Source organism: Dermacentor silvarum, chromosome 4 (genome assembly GCF_013339745.2).
Source record: "Dermacentor silvarum isolate Dsil-2018 chromosome 4, BIME_Dsil_1.4, whole genome shotgun sequence".
Taxonomy (NCBI): domain Eukaryota; kingdom Metazoa; phylum Arthropoda; class Arachnida; order Ixodida; family Ixodidae; genus Dermacentor; species Dermacentor silvarum.
Window position 1 is genome coordinate 42197731 of NC_051157.2, and position 15603 is coordinate 42213333.

The following is a 15603-nucleotide window of genomic DNA, read 5'->3' on the forward strand; positions in this document are numbered from 1 at the left end:
AGTGTAGCGTCTGTTACTGGGCTGCATGAGTCAGCAGGACAGGCAAGTGACCTGAGCTTCAGGTATTGAGTTCCGTGGCCCAGTAGTAGGCGAACCGTTCGGATGCCAGACTGTTGTTTATGGCCGTTTACGATGAGCCACGGACGAAAGTTGGGGCCGCGGGGTTGAGAAGCTGCAGGCCTGCCCTCAGCATTGTGCCACATGGAGGAGCTGTCCTCTGCAGGAGCAGGTACGGCTCATTCGCAACCACATCATTACGTGAAACAAGAAACTTTTTTTGCTTTATTCGCCTTCATTTTAATTGCGTCAAATTTTCAGTCAACAGTTTCAGTATCCGTGTTTCGTAACACGAGTGAATTAAGCTTTCATCTACTTTTGGTTCAACATGTAATGCTTGCACAGCGTATACAACGCAATTTTTTTTTTCCTTTTCTCTTATCAAGTTGAGATGTGGTACTTCCTTGTTCACGCTAATTCTCAGCGGTTCAGAATTCTCAGAACGAATAGCATAGTTAGCATACCGGGCCTACCCGGGCCCGCGTGAGAGAATTTTTTTTTTGTAGCTGTATGGCTCGAGCCTGGTCCGCGGGCCGGGCTCAGGCCGAGTCCATGCAATGCTCTATGCGGTACTACGCGAGACCCTATGCTGTACGTTTTCAAATCCATATTCTGCTCAACACCTGCGCTGTGCTGTGCGGTATGTGATTGACAGAACGAACAAAGAACTCCCGTAGTTTATTGAATTCCGCGGTGAAAAGAGCCTTAATGATCCGTGCACGTTTTAAAAAGCGCCAGTCACCAACTACTTGCTGTAGACTACAAGGCTCTGGCGTTATGTCGAAATCTCCCGCCACAACGAGCGCAACGTTTATATCTCGCTTGTCGAAGTTCAATGGCGCCTCTCTTCAGTGTGGTGGCGACATGTATGCCGCGGCGACCTCGATGTCTTCGAGGCTCTGCATGCAGCACAGACTAGGTGTCCCCATAAAAACGTCTGCAAAAGAAATTTGTGGAGTTGTGTCTAGGGATGTCGACGCATAGGAACTGGAAGCACATCCAGTCAGATCCTCCCATGCGTGTGGTTCTCCCTTGTCGCCGGGAGGCATCGCGTGGCTCTCTCTGTCACGCGATGCCTCCCGGCGATCAGGTAAGGTCAACACCTGAGACGTTGCGCTTTGCTTTCTCCGATTGCCGGATCGCTCTAAAACGTCTACGCTGGCCTTCATTCCGGCGGGCTCGCACTGCTGGGTCTTGTAGGCGAAGACGATAAGCTTCTCTTTCACGTGCCCGGACCTCGGGGTCTTGGCGGCGGCGACGACGAGCAGCGGTTTGCGCGGCTTTCTTTTCGGGTGTCTCGCGAGCTCGTCTTGCGCGGGCTGCAGCGGCACGTTTGGCTCTCCGTTCGGCTTCTTCGGCAGCGGTGAGCACCTTGCGATGGCCCATGTTGCGCGATGCTGGGCTCGGTAATCGACGCTGCCTCTCTCTCTCACACACACAAGGCAGCGTGAACCACCACGTGAAAATGCTATGTATTTAATGGCGGCGGCACCTAGCGTTTTTTCTGTCGCGCATTTCGGATGCCGCAGGGGGACGCTGGTCTCGCGGGCAACGAGAGTTTAGACCTCGTCACCGCGAAGAGCGTCGCGCGACGTTCAGTTTCTCTCTCCCCCTTCATTCCCCTGTATTTGTATAGCGAAGCTTTTGAGGTAGAATATTTTCTTCGTCGCACAATATAAGTTCGCTAATTGAGAAGATCATTATAAGTAGGCTTTCCCTTAAAACTACCGATAAACCAGCAAAGTGAGGCGCAGAAGAACCGTTTTATTCCACAAAATGACGAAGGGTCTTAATCAGAAGAGTCTCACCTCCGTCGGCTACAAACTGTCGTTTAATAATCCAGCTAAGCTTCACGCCATTGAGCTCGAGTCGTTTTCAGCACGGTGCACATTTTGTGGCCAGACGACAGACTTATACCATATGGCATGGGAGCTTCACGCCATTGAGCTCGAGTCGTTTTCAGCACGGTGCACATTTTGTGGCCAGACGACAGACTTATACCATATGGCATGGGCTTGTCAGCAGCAGTATTGCCATAATAAATCAGCCAACGTGGGAGGGCTGGGAGGCACGGCCCTGTCCAGCTCGGATCTCGAGGAGCAACGAGCCCTCGTCGAAAAAGCACGGGCAGCGACTTTTGCCAACGATGTCCCAGACTAGGGACCTGACAGTCTTCCCATAACCCAAGCTCTTTTAGATGCGAGAGCATCTTATGCTCGGGGCAGTGTCCGTTCTGCGGCGTCCGCACCCATACTGTGCATGCGCAACTCTCCCTCATTCTCCTCTCCTACGCAGGTGTGCGCTCTCCTCCTCCCCTCTCCCCCTCTCCGCCACAGGTGTGGCGCGCAAATCATTGCATATAACTCTCTCTCTCTCCCTCTCTCTCTAAGGGTACGCCGGTAGGCGGCGCAAGTGTCGCGGCGCAGGTTCGATCGACCCACGCAGTGAGCGAGGCCAGCCGTCTGGGTTACGAAGTTGACGCGGCGTGGGTACCCATAGAACCACGTAATGTCACGTTGACGATCGACCGTAAAACCGGTGTGGCGTGCAAACGGACGCAGTTCCCCTTGGTTCAAGCGAGTGCCATAACCGTGCACAAGTCCCAGGGTGGAACCTACGCGTCGATCGTTTACGACTACACCAAAACCCACCCGCAGAAACTCGTCTACGTCGCCTTAAGCAGGTGCACTAACATTCAAAACCTCTACCTGACCAACACTTCGGCCGACCATCGCTTCCACCACAAGAACGACAACATAGACAAGAACATGGCGGACGAATTCAAACGCCTCGACAACCACCGTCTCGACACCGTCACGCAGCGCTACCTCGGCGCTTTCCAAGAAGACATCGACCCCGAAAGGGAATTCACCATGGCGCTTCTAAACAGCCGGTCCCTCAACGCCCACGCCAGGGACATCGAACGGGACCCGGTCATAACCAAAGCGGACGTGCTCTGCCTCACGGAAACGTGGAACGCCGCACGGCCGACCATCAACGGCTATGACGTGATCGTGTGTACCGAGGAGGCACAACGGCAAGTCGGTGGTGTCGCCGTATACGTGAAACGCACTCTCACCGCAAACGCAAAGGACCTATACCTACCGGTCACCACTCAAAGGCACAACGGAGAGCACTCGGCCGTCCGACTATATCCTTCCACGGTGACAACAACATCGTCGTCATGACGCTGTATCTCAAACCCAACATCTCAAGAGAAAGCGTCGAACTTTACCTCGCGAGGAGCATGGTAGAGTACACCAAGACCTACAGACACGCGCCCTTCATACTCGCAGGGGACTTCAACGTAGACATATACTGACAACCGATTGGCTGGTGCAGCACATGAAGGACGTATATACTCTTTGCGATGCATTTCCCAAGATCACAAGCAACCCACCACCATCAGGGGAACGTGCATAGGCCTCGTCTTCGCAAATTTCAAACTCGACCCTCTGCAGCAAGACCCATTGACGCTACACTTCACCGACCACAAAGCCATCGTCTTCAAGATACCGCGCGCACCGACGCTAGGAATCACGTACGATCTCTAAATAAAGACGCAACAACCCCGTACAAACGTCTCCTCTCTTCTCAATACATTCTCTTACTCTAACTTTCATTGGGTTGTGTTGCCAAGTGAAACGAAACGGAAACTCGATGCGCACCCCCCGCGATGCTTTCGCATCCCACCATGGTTGCCCGTAGGGTGAGATGATGTGTTTTTTTTTGTTTTTCAGTAAAGGTTTTTGTCACCATCATCCCAACTGGCACATGGCGAAGATGTCTGCAGCACCCTAGACGCTATAGGTGTCAACGGCTGATTAGTGCAATGCCCTTGCCCCCAGGTTGACGGTTCCAATTGGTTCACGGAGTCCCAGACGCCAGTCCTGGGCTAAAGCTCGCAGGGCGTCCTGTATTCCAATATTTATATTATACGTTTAAAAGCTACGCTGCGCTTTCAAAACGAAACTGAAGCATATAATGAAGATATTTTGCTGCCGTTTTCTTGTAGTCGTCGCTTGTGCACAGCACAGATTGGCAAATATAACTATATGCATGTGGACATTTTAATGGGATTTTTACACTTTTTGAGTGCCCGAAAAAAAAAATCACCAGTCTCCTTCTCGTGTCGACAAAATGGGGGTAAGCGAAGCTTGTCGTTTGTGTACCTGACCGACTACTTTTTCTTCCCTTCTGCTTTTCCTTTCGTTGCGTTGTACGACTGCTCGTCGCTGTTGTCGCTTGCGTTCGATGTCTCGAGTTTGCTCGGCGGCGTGGTTAGCAGTATTCGCACGCCATTGCCGCTTGCGATTCTTCGAAATTAAATTGCTTCAAAATTAAATCTGTCCTTTACGTAAGACAACGAATGGCTCATACCCCCGTAAACGCGGCCTCCCTATTACGACGACAGAAGTGAAGTGAAAGTCTACTCTGGAATGATGAGCGGCGACGGAGCCAGCTGTGGAAGAAGACGACGAACGTGGGAGCCGTGGCACGAGCGCGTCCCTACGTGGGACTAGCCGGGTGGCACGGGGTCGCCCCTGCGTCTTCTCTGGGCCTAAATAAAATTCTGTCACTCACTCACTCACTCACTCACTCACTCACTCACTCACTCACTCACTCACTCACTCACTCACTCACTCACTCACTCACTCACTCACTCACTCACTCACTCACTCACTCACTCACTCACTCACTCACTCACTCGAGGAGCAACGAGTCCTCGTCGAAAGAGCACAGGCAGTGGCTTTTGTCGACGGTGTCCCGGACTAGGGACCTAACCGGTCTTCGCATAAACCAAGCTCGTTTCAAGCGAAGCTTGTATTGGCTCACAAGTTTCGGTGGCGTTGTAGTCACGCAAAAACTTACGTGCGGCGCATACCCGCATTGGATATGCGGGTATGAGCCAGGGAGAAGAAAGAAAGAAAGAAAAAAGATAGAAGAAGGAAAGAAAGAGCAGGTGCGGGGAAAGCTGCGCCGGCGCTGTATCACGTGACGCGCGCGACTTATCAGGGTCGTTTGGTCATAGCCTCCTATGGTTTGGTGTATCGCGGGTGGGAAACCGAAGGAAAGGGTGCTGGCGCGCGCTCCGCCTGGCTTCCCTCGCCTCAGATTAGTTTCGGCTCCCGGATGGGAAAGCACGCGTGGTGCGTTCCGCCGAGGAGTAGGCTGCGTTTGAGCAACGGCGCCGCGAACTCGAACAGGAAAGGGCTCGTCGTCGACGTGCCGATTCTAGCATGATGGCTTCCGAAGCCCAGGCGAAACGTCAGCGTCGTCTTGCCCTCCAGGAACCCGACAACGGTGGTGCACGCCTCGGCAACGCTAGCGCCAACTTTCCCGGTGCGACGGCCAGGTTTCAACGCAAGTTCCTTAACCGGAATTGTGCAGCCAGCTCCAGCGCGTGTGACCGGTTGTGGTTCGAGCACAACGTGGTACTCGTCAGTGCAATTCGTTCCGCGGAACACCGAAGAAGCACACGACAGGCTTCGCTTACCCCCATTTCCTTGACAGGGCAGGGGCTACTGATTTTTTGTTTTTCAATAAAGGTTTTTATCATCATCATCACGAATGGAAGATGGCGAAGGTATCTGCAGCAGCCTAGAATCTATAGGTGTCAGCGGCTCATTAGTGCAATGGCCTTGCCAACAGGTTGACGTTTCCACGTGGTTCACGGAGTCCCAGATGCCAGTCTTGGACCAAAACTCGCTGGGCGTCCTGTATTCCAATATTTATTTTATACGTTCGAAAGTTACGCTGCATTTTCAAAAAGAAACTGAAAGCATATAATGAAGACACTTGAAAGCTGTGCTGCCGTTTTCTAGCAGCCGTCGCTTGTGCACAGCAGAGAAGGGCAAATATAACTGCATGTGGACATTTTAATGTTTTTACCCCTTCTTGAGTGCTCGACATAAAAAAAAAAGAAGAAACAAACACACACACACACACTCCGGTAATTAAGAGTTGCGCTGCACGCGTCCATTTCGGTCAGTCTTCCCCGTCGTTTTCTCTCATCCACAGCCGCGTGATGAAGGAAAGAATCTTGGACAGGCAGTCGTCGTCTACGTCTCTTACGTCCACTGCGCTGTCCTGCGCTTTTTCTAGCAGTACCTTTTCGTCGCTCATCACGTATACATTCGGGACACTGACTTCACACTTTACTTTGATGTATTCGTTTCGATCGAAGAGATCTTCCGTCACCACAAACTGAAGCCTCCTGGACACCGTTTCGAAACCGTCGGCATGCTTAACAGTCGTGAGGTCACTTTGACTGTTGGAGTCCGTCACCAAGGCACCGTTGATGAACCACCGAAGGACCGGCGCCGGTTTGGATTTTCCTGACGTGCAGTTCAGGCTTACCGTGTCGGCGGCTCTGTATCGCCTTCTGGCGCCCTCGATGCGAGGTCCGTGTCTTGGGAGGGCTGCAACAAGTCAGCGATAAATTGTGTGAGCCAAGCGTCATGGAAAGCTGTACTGGTATCGAAAGGAGCAATGTTGTCTACACAACATTTCTTGGCGTAATCATTGACCGAGACCTCTCTTGGAGCCCGCACGTGGCCTACATGAAACGGCGCCTGACAGCAACTTCCCAGTTGTTTAACTACTTGACAGGAAAGATGTGGGGGATGTCAGTAGACGCAATGCTGAAACTCTACAGAGCCCTCTTTTTCGGTTTTTTAAGATATAGTCTACCTGTACTGAACAACACTTGCAACACAAATATTCGTGTTCTGCAAGCAGAACAAGCTCAAGCACTCAGAGTTTGCCTTGGTTTGCCCAGATGCACGTCAACAGAGGCAACTATTGCGATTGCTCGGGACCATCCGATGCAAACTCACATTACGGTAGAAGTCCTGAGAACGTACATCAGACATTTTGCACGTGCCCCTTATCACCACCTTGCAACACTACCTTCAGACAGGCGCCTAGCATCGTTCTCTAAAACTATCATCAAGTACAATGACAAACTTCCCTCGGGCTTCACCGCTGCATCTAAACCATCGATACCTTGGCTGTCTTATTAGCCCCACAGTACATCAACGTGTACCAGGAATCAAGAAAAAATCTGAGCTGTCATCACCTGTGCTGAAACAACTGTCTCTGCTTCTTCTACTATAAGAGGCATGCGGACAGTGTGCATATTTATACTGATGGTTCCACAAACCTCCAGTGTTCGTCCGGTGCTGTGGTTGTCCCAGCAAGAGCTATTACCATCAGCTTCATGATTGACCACCCAACGACATCGACATCTGCGGAACTAGCTGCTCTTCGCGCTGCACTTTGTTTCGTCAATCGGGAACCACCTCGACGATGGTCAATTTTCAGTGACTCAAAGGCAGCCCTACAATCTGTGCTATCAGCTTTGCGTCGCGGGCCATACGAACAGCTCGTATTCGATATTAGATACCTGCTCCATACATCACATGAGAAAGGACACCACGTGACATTTCAGTGGCTTCCAAGTCACTGCGGCGTCATAGGAAACGAAGACGCCGATAATGCCGCCTCGGGCAGCTCTTGACGACACACAGGAAGAGGCCATACCACTCTCACGGTCCGACGCAGCCAACGGACTTCGAGTGCTTGCACAGGAGATCACGCTCTCTCTATGGTGCACACCAAGCAGCCAGACCAACCGGAGCAATCGTCAATACCACCTGCCCTCTTTCATGCATCTCTGTATGCCAACTGGACTCCGCCGAAGAGAGGCCACTATGCTTTATCGCTTATGGCTAGGGGTGGCATTCACGAAATCTTATTCATTTCTCATTGGAATGGCCGACAACGCTTTTTGCAATGCCTGCCTTTGCGAGGAGACGCTAGAACACATTCTATGCGACTGTCCTGAATATAATGTTCCGAGACAGTCCCTGGCGTCCGTTATAGCGCACCTTGACAATAGACCAATGTCAATTGAAATGATTCTCACGTGTCGTCGACAGAAGACATCGCAGCTGAAGGCGACGAAGGGGCTACTTATTTAAAAGAAACGGGCTTGGACAAGCGGCTGTGACAGTGATGTCACGTACCACGCAAGAGTGACGGACTGTGACTGACGATGTGTGTGCTGTGCTATGTGCTCTCTCTCTCTCTCCTCCCCATGTTTCATTTCCCCTCATCCCGCTCCCATGTGTAGGGTAGCAAACCGGTTGTGCTGAACTGGTTAACCTCCCTGCCTTTCCTTCTCCACTCTTTCCTTCCTTGTCTAAAGCAAACTTCTGAGAAATCATCATAATAATCGTCGTCACCACCACCGCCATCACCATCAGCACCATGCCCCAGAGAAAATTTCGCTTATACACTTGAAGTTGTGAAGCGCCGTCTAACGAGTATTTTACCGCAAGAATTTTCGAGCGCAGCTCTTAAGAAAGTTTTACAACTATCCTCTGAATAACGTCTGGTACAGTTTGCACTTTCTTATTTTTCAGTCATCCTTGGGAAGGAGGCCACCTGCAAACACTGAGTGATAATGGCTCCCTTTTGGCGCTCGACGAGCGAGATTCTAAACGATTTTCGCGGAAGATTTACCCATACTAAAACCCTTCCCCCCATCCGCTCCCTCGTGTAACTCGACACTCTTGAATTGTCCCAGAGTAAGCTCATTACGATGGCAGCTTCTACGATCATTTACCGGTGTTCCGAACTAAAAAAAATTAATAATTTATGTTGTGGTCCCATCAGTGATAGTTAAGTGCGTACAACGGAATATGATAAGTTGTGGATAGTTCAAAGCATTTTACCTCACTGTATTCCGCGATCATTTGCGTGTGGCGCAAACTGCACATGCAACTATACAGAAAGTTTTACATCTTATAATTAGTTTTTTTATTTTGTTTATCCCGCTTCATTCGTACGGATGTGATCTCGAATTATCCGCTCTTGCGCAGCTATTTTGTTCTTGCTGAATAGGTCGTAATAGCTTCGTGGCTATAGTTTAAGTAAGCATTGAATCACTCACCTATGACATTTATTTGTTTGACTCCGATGACTGTTTGGAATGAAGGTGACTCTGCTGATATCTCGCAGTTGTAGAGCCCCGAACTTTGAAGAGTCAGGTTCTGCAGGTAGACCGTCGCGCCGATAGACTCCGAGTTCTGCGGTGGTGTAGGCGATGAAAAGAAGCGTATTGGACTTAGCGCATCTCAGGATGCTTAACAAATGGGAATGCCTCGAGCACTGAGCGGGTTAAATTCCTCACAAGCTGCGCGTGCTATAACGTAACTAATATTTTATTTAGTGATATTTGGGTAATGAGCTGGTTGCCAGTTGTTATTTGGCCTATACACATGTCAGTCTCTTCAAACCGACTTAATTTATTTTCATTGTCTAAAAGAATATGGCAAATCAATTGTGCGAAATCCAGCAATGTGGAGTAACTGTCGTGAGGGGGAAAATTGTCATCCACCCGAATGTATAGCACGAAGCTACAAAGAGGTTGTTCCCGGGTTCGAATTCCGGACCGGGACGAATTTTTTCTCAACTGCAAAGCTTTCATTCTGAGAAACCCGTCCCGGTTTCCTTTGTAGCTTCGTGCTACGTTAGGGTGGATGACAGTTTTCCCTCTTATAGGCTAAAGTAATAGCTGATTTAGAGGACTCGCTCAGCACGGAATGTTAGGATAGCTCATAGGGCATGAATTAAGATTACAGTGGACGATTACGATACTCCATAACGCGAAATTTGAGCGCAGCTTTTTGGGTGTTTTGAATTGCACCGGTTGCGTCGCTCATTGTTCAGAAAGAAAGCGTGAACACGGGAATGCGTGGCTCGCGCGGAGCGCACTCTAGCGGGGGGGGGGGGGGGGGGGCACAGGCGAAGTAGCGCATACGCAGTGGGTCCAAAGCCCACGTCAGCGCTTTGTTTCTATATATGGTATTGGTGGACGCGCTCGCCGCATGCCTTAGTAATGACGTCATCGGCGACCGGGTGACGGCGCACGCTACTATGGCGCCATCTCGTAGTGGGCCGCTGCCGTGGACCATGTCTCGTGCGGCACTCCGCTTTCCTCCTCACCCTTTCGCCATACTCTCCTCTTCCGCTTTCCTCCTCGTGCTTCAGCTGTACCTTCCTCCTCTGCTTCATTCTCGCGCTCTCTTCGCTATCGCGGTCTTTCATACTCCGCGGCGCTTCGCTCGTTTGTTCTGCCGGTTAAGCCGACACCGAGGCCGGCGCTCAACGCAGAAACGGGCGCCTAAGAGTTGCGCTCTAAATGATTAGTTAGACATCATTCGAGTCGTGTTCGACTCCTGATCACTACATGGATTAATGATCTCCGGTGAGGCATTCTGAATCACGAGTTTTTGAGGTTATAATATCTAGCTCTAGTCTTTCACAATTACATACATTCATGTTATGCTTGTGTGACCACGTGTCCCGAACTTTGGCGTTGATTTACTTTCGCATAGAGAAGTGGTTGTTTACGATGGGAAAGGTTGGCGCTATCTTCTGCAGCCCTTGAAGACTTTCGCATAGAAAAAAAATGCACGATTCTTACGTTCACAGTGACACCCTGCACGGGGAAGGTCGTGACTCCGACGCCAGGCCTATATCGGTAGAACTCGTACCCGTCCTTGAACCACTTAGCGGCGTACAGTGAGTCGGACTCGAGGTCGTACTGGCAGTCCAGCTTGGCGACGCCACCGTACAGCACAGTCGGCGGTGCTTTCACCTTCAGCAGCCGCAACGCAGATGAGAATTGAAGCATCAGGCCTGCGTGGAAAGCGGTCAGCATATACTTAGCGACAGCGCTCGCCTTCGTTTCAAAGAAGAATCGCAGTTTCGCCCTAAAGGCAAAGCATTGATAGCGATATCAGAGTATTAGATAATTGCACGAAGTTAGTTTCGTAGCTTTATTGGCCGTATACGTAAATTGCAGTAAACATTCGCTTACTAATTAACAAACATGGTGTTACACGTGCACAGGAAAACATGAATAGAGCTCACTCGATGACCACGAACACTCGCTGTCATAACGCTGGCGTGATAAAGAGCGCAAACACAGGGAACGAGCGTTTCGTGATACCTCTCACTTCAACGCGTCTCCGAAACTTGAGATTTCTAGATATCTAGCACTAGGCTCGCGGGAAAGCAGTGCACATGAAGCCACCAGCCATTTCGTCTCGCCCGGCGTTAGCACCCGCCGGAGATAACCTCCAAGTAAGGGTGCCGCGGACCGCGTATGCGCTCAGCAGCGCAGACAGTCATGCGCAGCCACGGCCGGGCTGGATGGATGGAGGAGCCGTCCGCTCACCTGCCCCCATAGAGCGCGCTTGATATGTCCGCGCGCTGAAATCTCTCCCCCCCCCCCCCCCCACCCCTTTCTATGGACGGCGCACATCAAGCCATCGCCCTTCTCGGCTCACCCTCGCACGCTTTCTCTCGCATCCACGACGGCGCGCGGGGCGCGATGGGATCTTATCGCACTTGAAATTTACATGGAACATCACAGCGATGGCGACAGCGGAAAAATTCGCCTGATGTGTCCCTATAATTGCTATCGCAATAAAAAGAAGCAGCCGGAGTGGTATAGGTATGGCACTGTTAGTAGTGAAAGTTCGAGCCTCGACTGAGAGAGCAGCGCTCAAGCGAGCTTCGGTATCTGTAATTGCCACCCGAAACAGCGGTAGCTGACGCGACAATGACAGGACAATGACAGCACGAAGACGACGGAAACGATTACCACGAAACGATGACGGTGAAGTGAGGACGAGTCGACGACGGCACAACGGTCTCGTACATCACAGAGCTGAGATTGAATTCTGGGTTTGTTTGCCTCTCTTGTCCCTTTTTTCTTTCTCGTTGTTTCCTTTGTAAGTATCATGTACTAGTTTAACTATAGCCCAACTGCAAGCTCTCCTGGCTGAAAACAAATACGAGTGTTTCTTTTCGTCGGCTTCTTCTGCGAAGGAAACGTGATGATGACAACTGCGACTGATGCTGCGAGAACTGGGTGAAGTACCCCTAACAAATATCGCTGTAAAAGGCCAATTCTAGCGGAACTAAAAACGGAATAAGCGAGAAAAACGAACGAATAAAGGGAACGGAGGGTGTTCGCTGGTTTCAAATTGCAGCACATTCGAAGACGCGGTCAGGTCATCGCATGGGTGCACGATACGGGCGGAAGGGAAGTTATCAAGTGGTACGTACCTGCGACAATGAGGACTTGCAGGACCGGGTTCACGCTGGCGAAGCGGACGAGACGCGAGCCTTCCGTCGACGTCATGGGGTCGTGTTCTACGCGACGCGCTGGATTCGCTGATCCACCCTACGCCCCTTTTTCGAGCCATACGGAGCGCCTTAGTGCGGTCGCATATAAAACGCAGGCGCGTTGCGAGATCTGTGATGACGACACGAGACACACCCCCACGGCAGTGAAACCCGATGCGACTACGCGTAGTGTAAAATGGCGCCCGCTGATGGCACAGCTAAGTATATTTAATAGAAACTGGGGGCGTGTCTTGTGTCACAAGGCTGTCGCCATAAGGATTGGGTGCGGGTAGTGTAGGGGTAGGTGGCGCAGCATGCCCTGCTTGCACTGAAGTATGATGCAAGAAACTCTGCGAGTTGTTATTTGCGGAAGTTTGCACTTGTGTGTGAGCAGTTGACTACTTGGTTTCAAAATTTCCGTGAACATTAATCTTCCCATTGCGGAAGAGCCACGCGCTGGGAACGTGAAGAAAGCTTGCTTAACTGAACGGGCGCCTTTCGGTTCTATTACTCAAACTACATAGTGACTTAAACCATACAAAGCCGTCGCCTTTCTTTTTATGTGACAGTGAATGTAGAGCGTTGTGTCAATGTAGGTGTCGATGGTTAATCCAGTATAAAGACGTTATGCGCACCAGTAATCTAGTTAGTGCGACTTCAGACGTCGTCGACGACGATGATAATGATTATAGCGCATCGCCTTTGAAACGGGTAATATGACAGGCCACCAAGCTCAGTCCATTTTACCTTTCTGGTGTAACTTCTGTAATAGTGGTGAGCGAATATTCGAAATTTCAAATACGACTCGAATAGTCCCTGCTTTTTGATTCGTATTCGGCTCGAGAAATTGCTCTTCGAAGTTGTCGAATATTCGTTTCTTTCGAAAATATAAGGGATGAGAACACTCATCGGGAGTGTCAGAGGACAAAGATAGCGATGGAAGTGAGGTCTGTTGCAGATGGTTGTGCTGCATGACAGCTGCGGTTGATGCGTAAGGGCACCAGTTCTTGAGCGAATGCATGGTGCAGATAACGTTTGCTCAATAATTTGCAGTCATTCAATAACTATGGCTAGCATTTATGCAGCCTATATGCGTATTCGTTCCGATTTAATATTTCCCCAGTGTGCGGTAATATTTCACTATGTGCGGTGCTGTGGTATCGCCCTTCTCTCCTTCCGCGGACACAACACTGTGCGTGCAACATGCTGTTCCCTTGTTACATTACTGTCATTGTCATGGTGCCCCAGATAACTGAAAACAGCTGTTTCTCATTCACAAGATCCTCAAATGAGCGGAAGTTCAGTTGCGAATGATGTTACATGCATGTGTAAATGTATATAAGCCTGTTTTCTTCTTTTATCAAACTTACTCCACGCAAACTGCGAACTTCTTATTTAATGTTGCTTCAGAAATAATAGAATATTCGATTCGATATTCGGTGAAAGAGCGACTGAGTGAAAATAACTTTATTTCGATCCAGAGAAGATGCAGGGGAGACTCCGCGCCACCCGGCTAGTCCCACGTGGTCGCTTTTCTCGAATATTCGTATTCGATTCGGAATTTTCACTGTTCGAACTTCCCTACTTTTGAAAACATTTTGACAATAGGCTGCGTGCCCATGAACTTTTGACTGAACTAGAGGCGCACTACAGCACTGTTCTGACTACTGCATCCGTGGATGAAAAATACGACACATTGTGATACATACGAGAACAGAAAGAACAAGTTGCTCTGTTTCTTGGTATTAGGCATACTGGTTGCAGGCCAGGCATATAAAACATGTATATGCGCCGCACGCGACTTCAACGTCGAAGTCACAGAGTTCCGTACGCTTTTATTCTCTCTCTGTTCAAAGAACTGAACGTTCAATCGCGCTGGAGCGGCAGACGCTGGTCACTTCCATGGCAAGTATCGACGCGAGACCACTTTCAGATGACATTATTTCAGGCCCTTGGTTCCACCCCAGATGGAATAGCACTGACAAAGGGAGCTAGGCGGCGCAATTTTCGTACTCGACACCGGACTGGTCTCGGGGCTTCAAAAAAGTCGCAATGAATTTTAATTGGACACCAACTTCCCACAAAATTTATTTGTCACGTCCGTCCTACATCGCCCTTCTGCTTTCATTTCTTCTTCTCCAAGTGACTGGGTACTTAGCCAACTAGAACACGCGCTAGCGGAAGTCGATCCTCTCTCTAAATAAACGCCGTCCCTGAAGTTACGGCACAATCACGTGATCACTGTGAACTGGCGGGCGAGGTGTGCCCCGCTTATGCGCAAGGCATATCGTTTACTCCAAGGTCAAGGGGTGGGTGGCCTTTATAGCGTTTCGTTATTCCGGTTGCACGATGTTCCGCCGAGAGCCACCACGCTTGTGGCACTCTTGTATAGTACATTAAACGGCGCCGGCGTCTGGATTCTGTCTGCGGCGCAGCCGTCCGGCGCTCGGCCTGGAGCTTGAAGGCATTTGAATCATGAAGCACGCGGCGTTCACGCGCTGCACACGAACGGGCCTCGTGATAGGCACTCGCATAGGAGCTGTCGTAGAAGTGGTGAGCCTGACGCTGCACGCCGTGCACGTGGATGGAGGGGCGAGAAAGAATCGTTGCCGCAGGCGTCAGCCTTGAATTACCGCATTAACGCGTGCTTAAGCACCCCTCTTCGGGGCTGTCGAAGCAGAGAGCCCGTGGGTTCTTATAGTGCTGGGTCGGGCTTCCCCTTCATATACGATTTAATTTTTTTTTTGTATTCATTGTGGGTTAAAACGATAAGAGAGACAGGGTGAATTCACTTATTATTTATTCTTGGCTAGGTGAAGGGACTCCGGAAGAGGAGCTACTGTTAGGCAGCTTGAGCGTGCCTTTGACTTGGTACATGAACACTCAGATACCAGCAATGCGCAGTCGTTCAAACGAAAGAATATGAATGAATAAAACTTTTATTTGGAGAAGAGGTGGTTCTATGGCCTGGACGGGGTATGCTAGTTGTTGGGAGGGGCTAATGAGGTTGTTGCACTAAGGGTGCTGAGGTCCAGTCACATCAGTCCAATAAGGTCGGTCTCTGTGGCGAATTCCACATAAGCTAATAACAGACGACGTTTCTGCGTTTCCAGATGAATATTAGGCGGTATAGGGAGATCCATTCCTCGTAGTTGGTGGCACCACGTGCTCCGGGAAACTTATCTCTAGTACAATTCGTGATATAACGGTTATAAACAGGGATAAGGTGCCTCAGAAAGGCTGGCCAACGTTTCGATAGGAGGACCTATTTTCGTCAAAGGCGGCCTCGTCATCCTCCGCAGGTTATTTTAACGGGCTAGGTTAGTTTTAACGAGGTAC

General features: G+C 50.2%; 1 protein-coding gene across 1 annotated transcript in view; it reads right to left on the reverse strand.

The window, feature by feature from the left end:
• Positions 1 to 5997: 5997 nt before the first annotated feature.
• LOC125939641 (uncharacterized) overlaps positions 5998 to 15603 on the reverse strand; it is a 46057-nt gene continuing 36451 nt past the window's right edge. Inside the window, exons 8-11 of the mRNA XM_049666414.1 lie at positions 12205 to 12322; positions 10553 to 10767; positions 9017 to 9152; positions 5998 to 6479 (exon numbers count right to left, since the gene is read on the reverse strand). Of these exons, the coding sequence (XP_049522371.1) occupies positions 6046 to 6479; positions 9017 to 9152; positions 10553 to 10767; positions 12205 to 12322 (903 nt within the window). The 3' untranslated portion in view covers positions 5998 to 6045. The remainder of the gene's footprint in view (positions 6480 to 9016; positions 9153 to 10552; positions 10768 to 12204; positions 12323 to 15603) is intronic.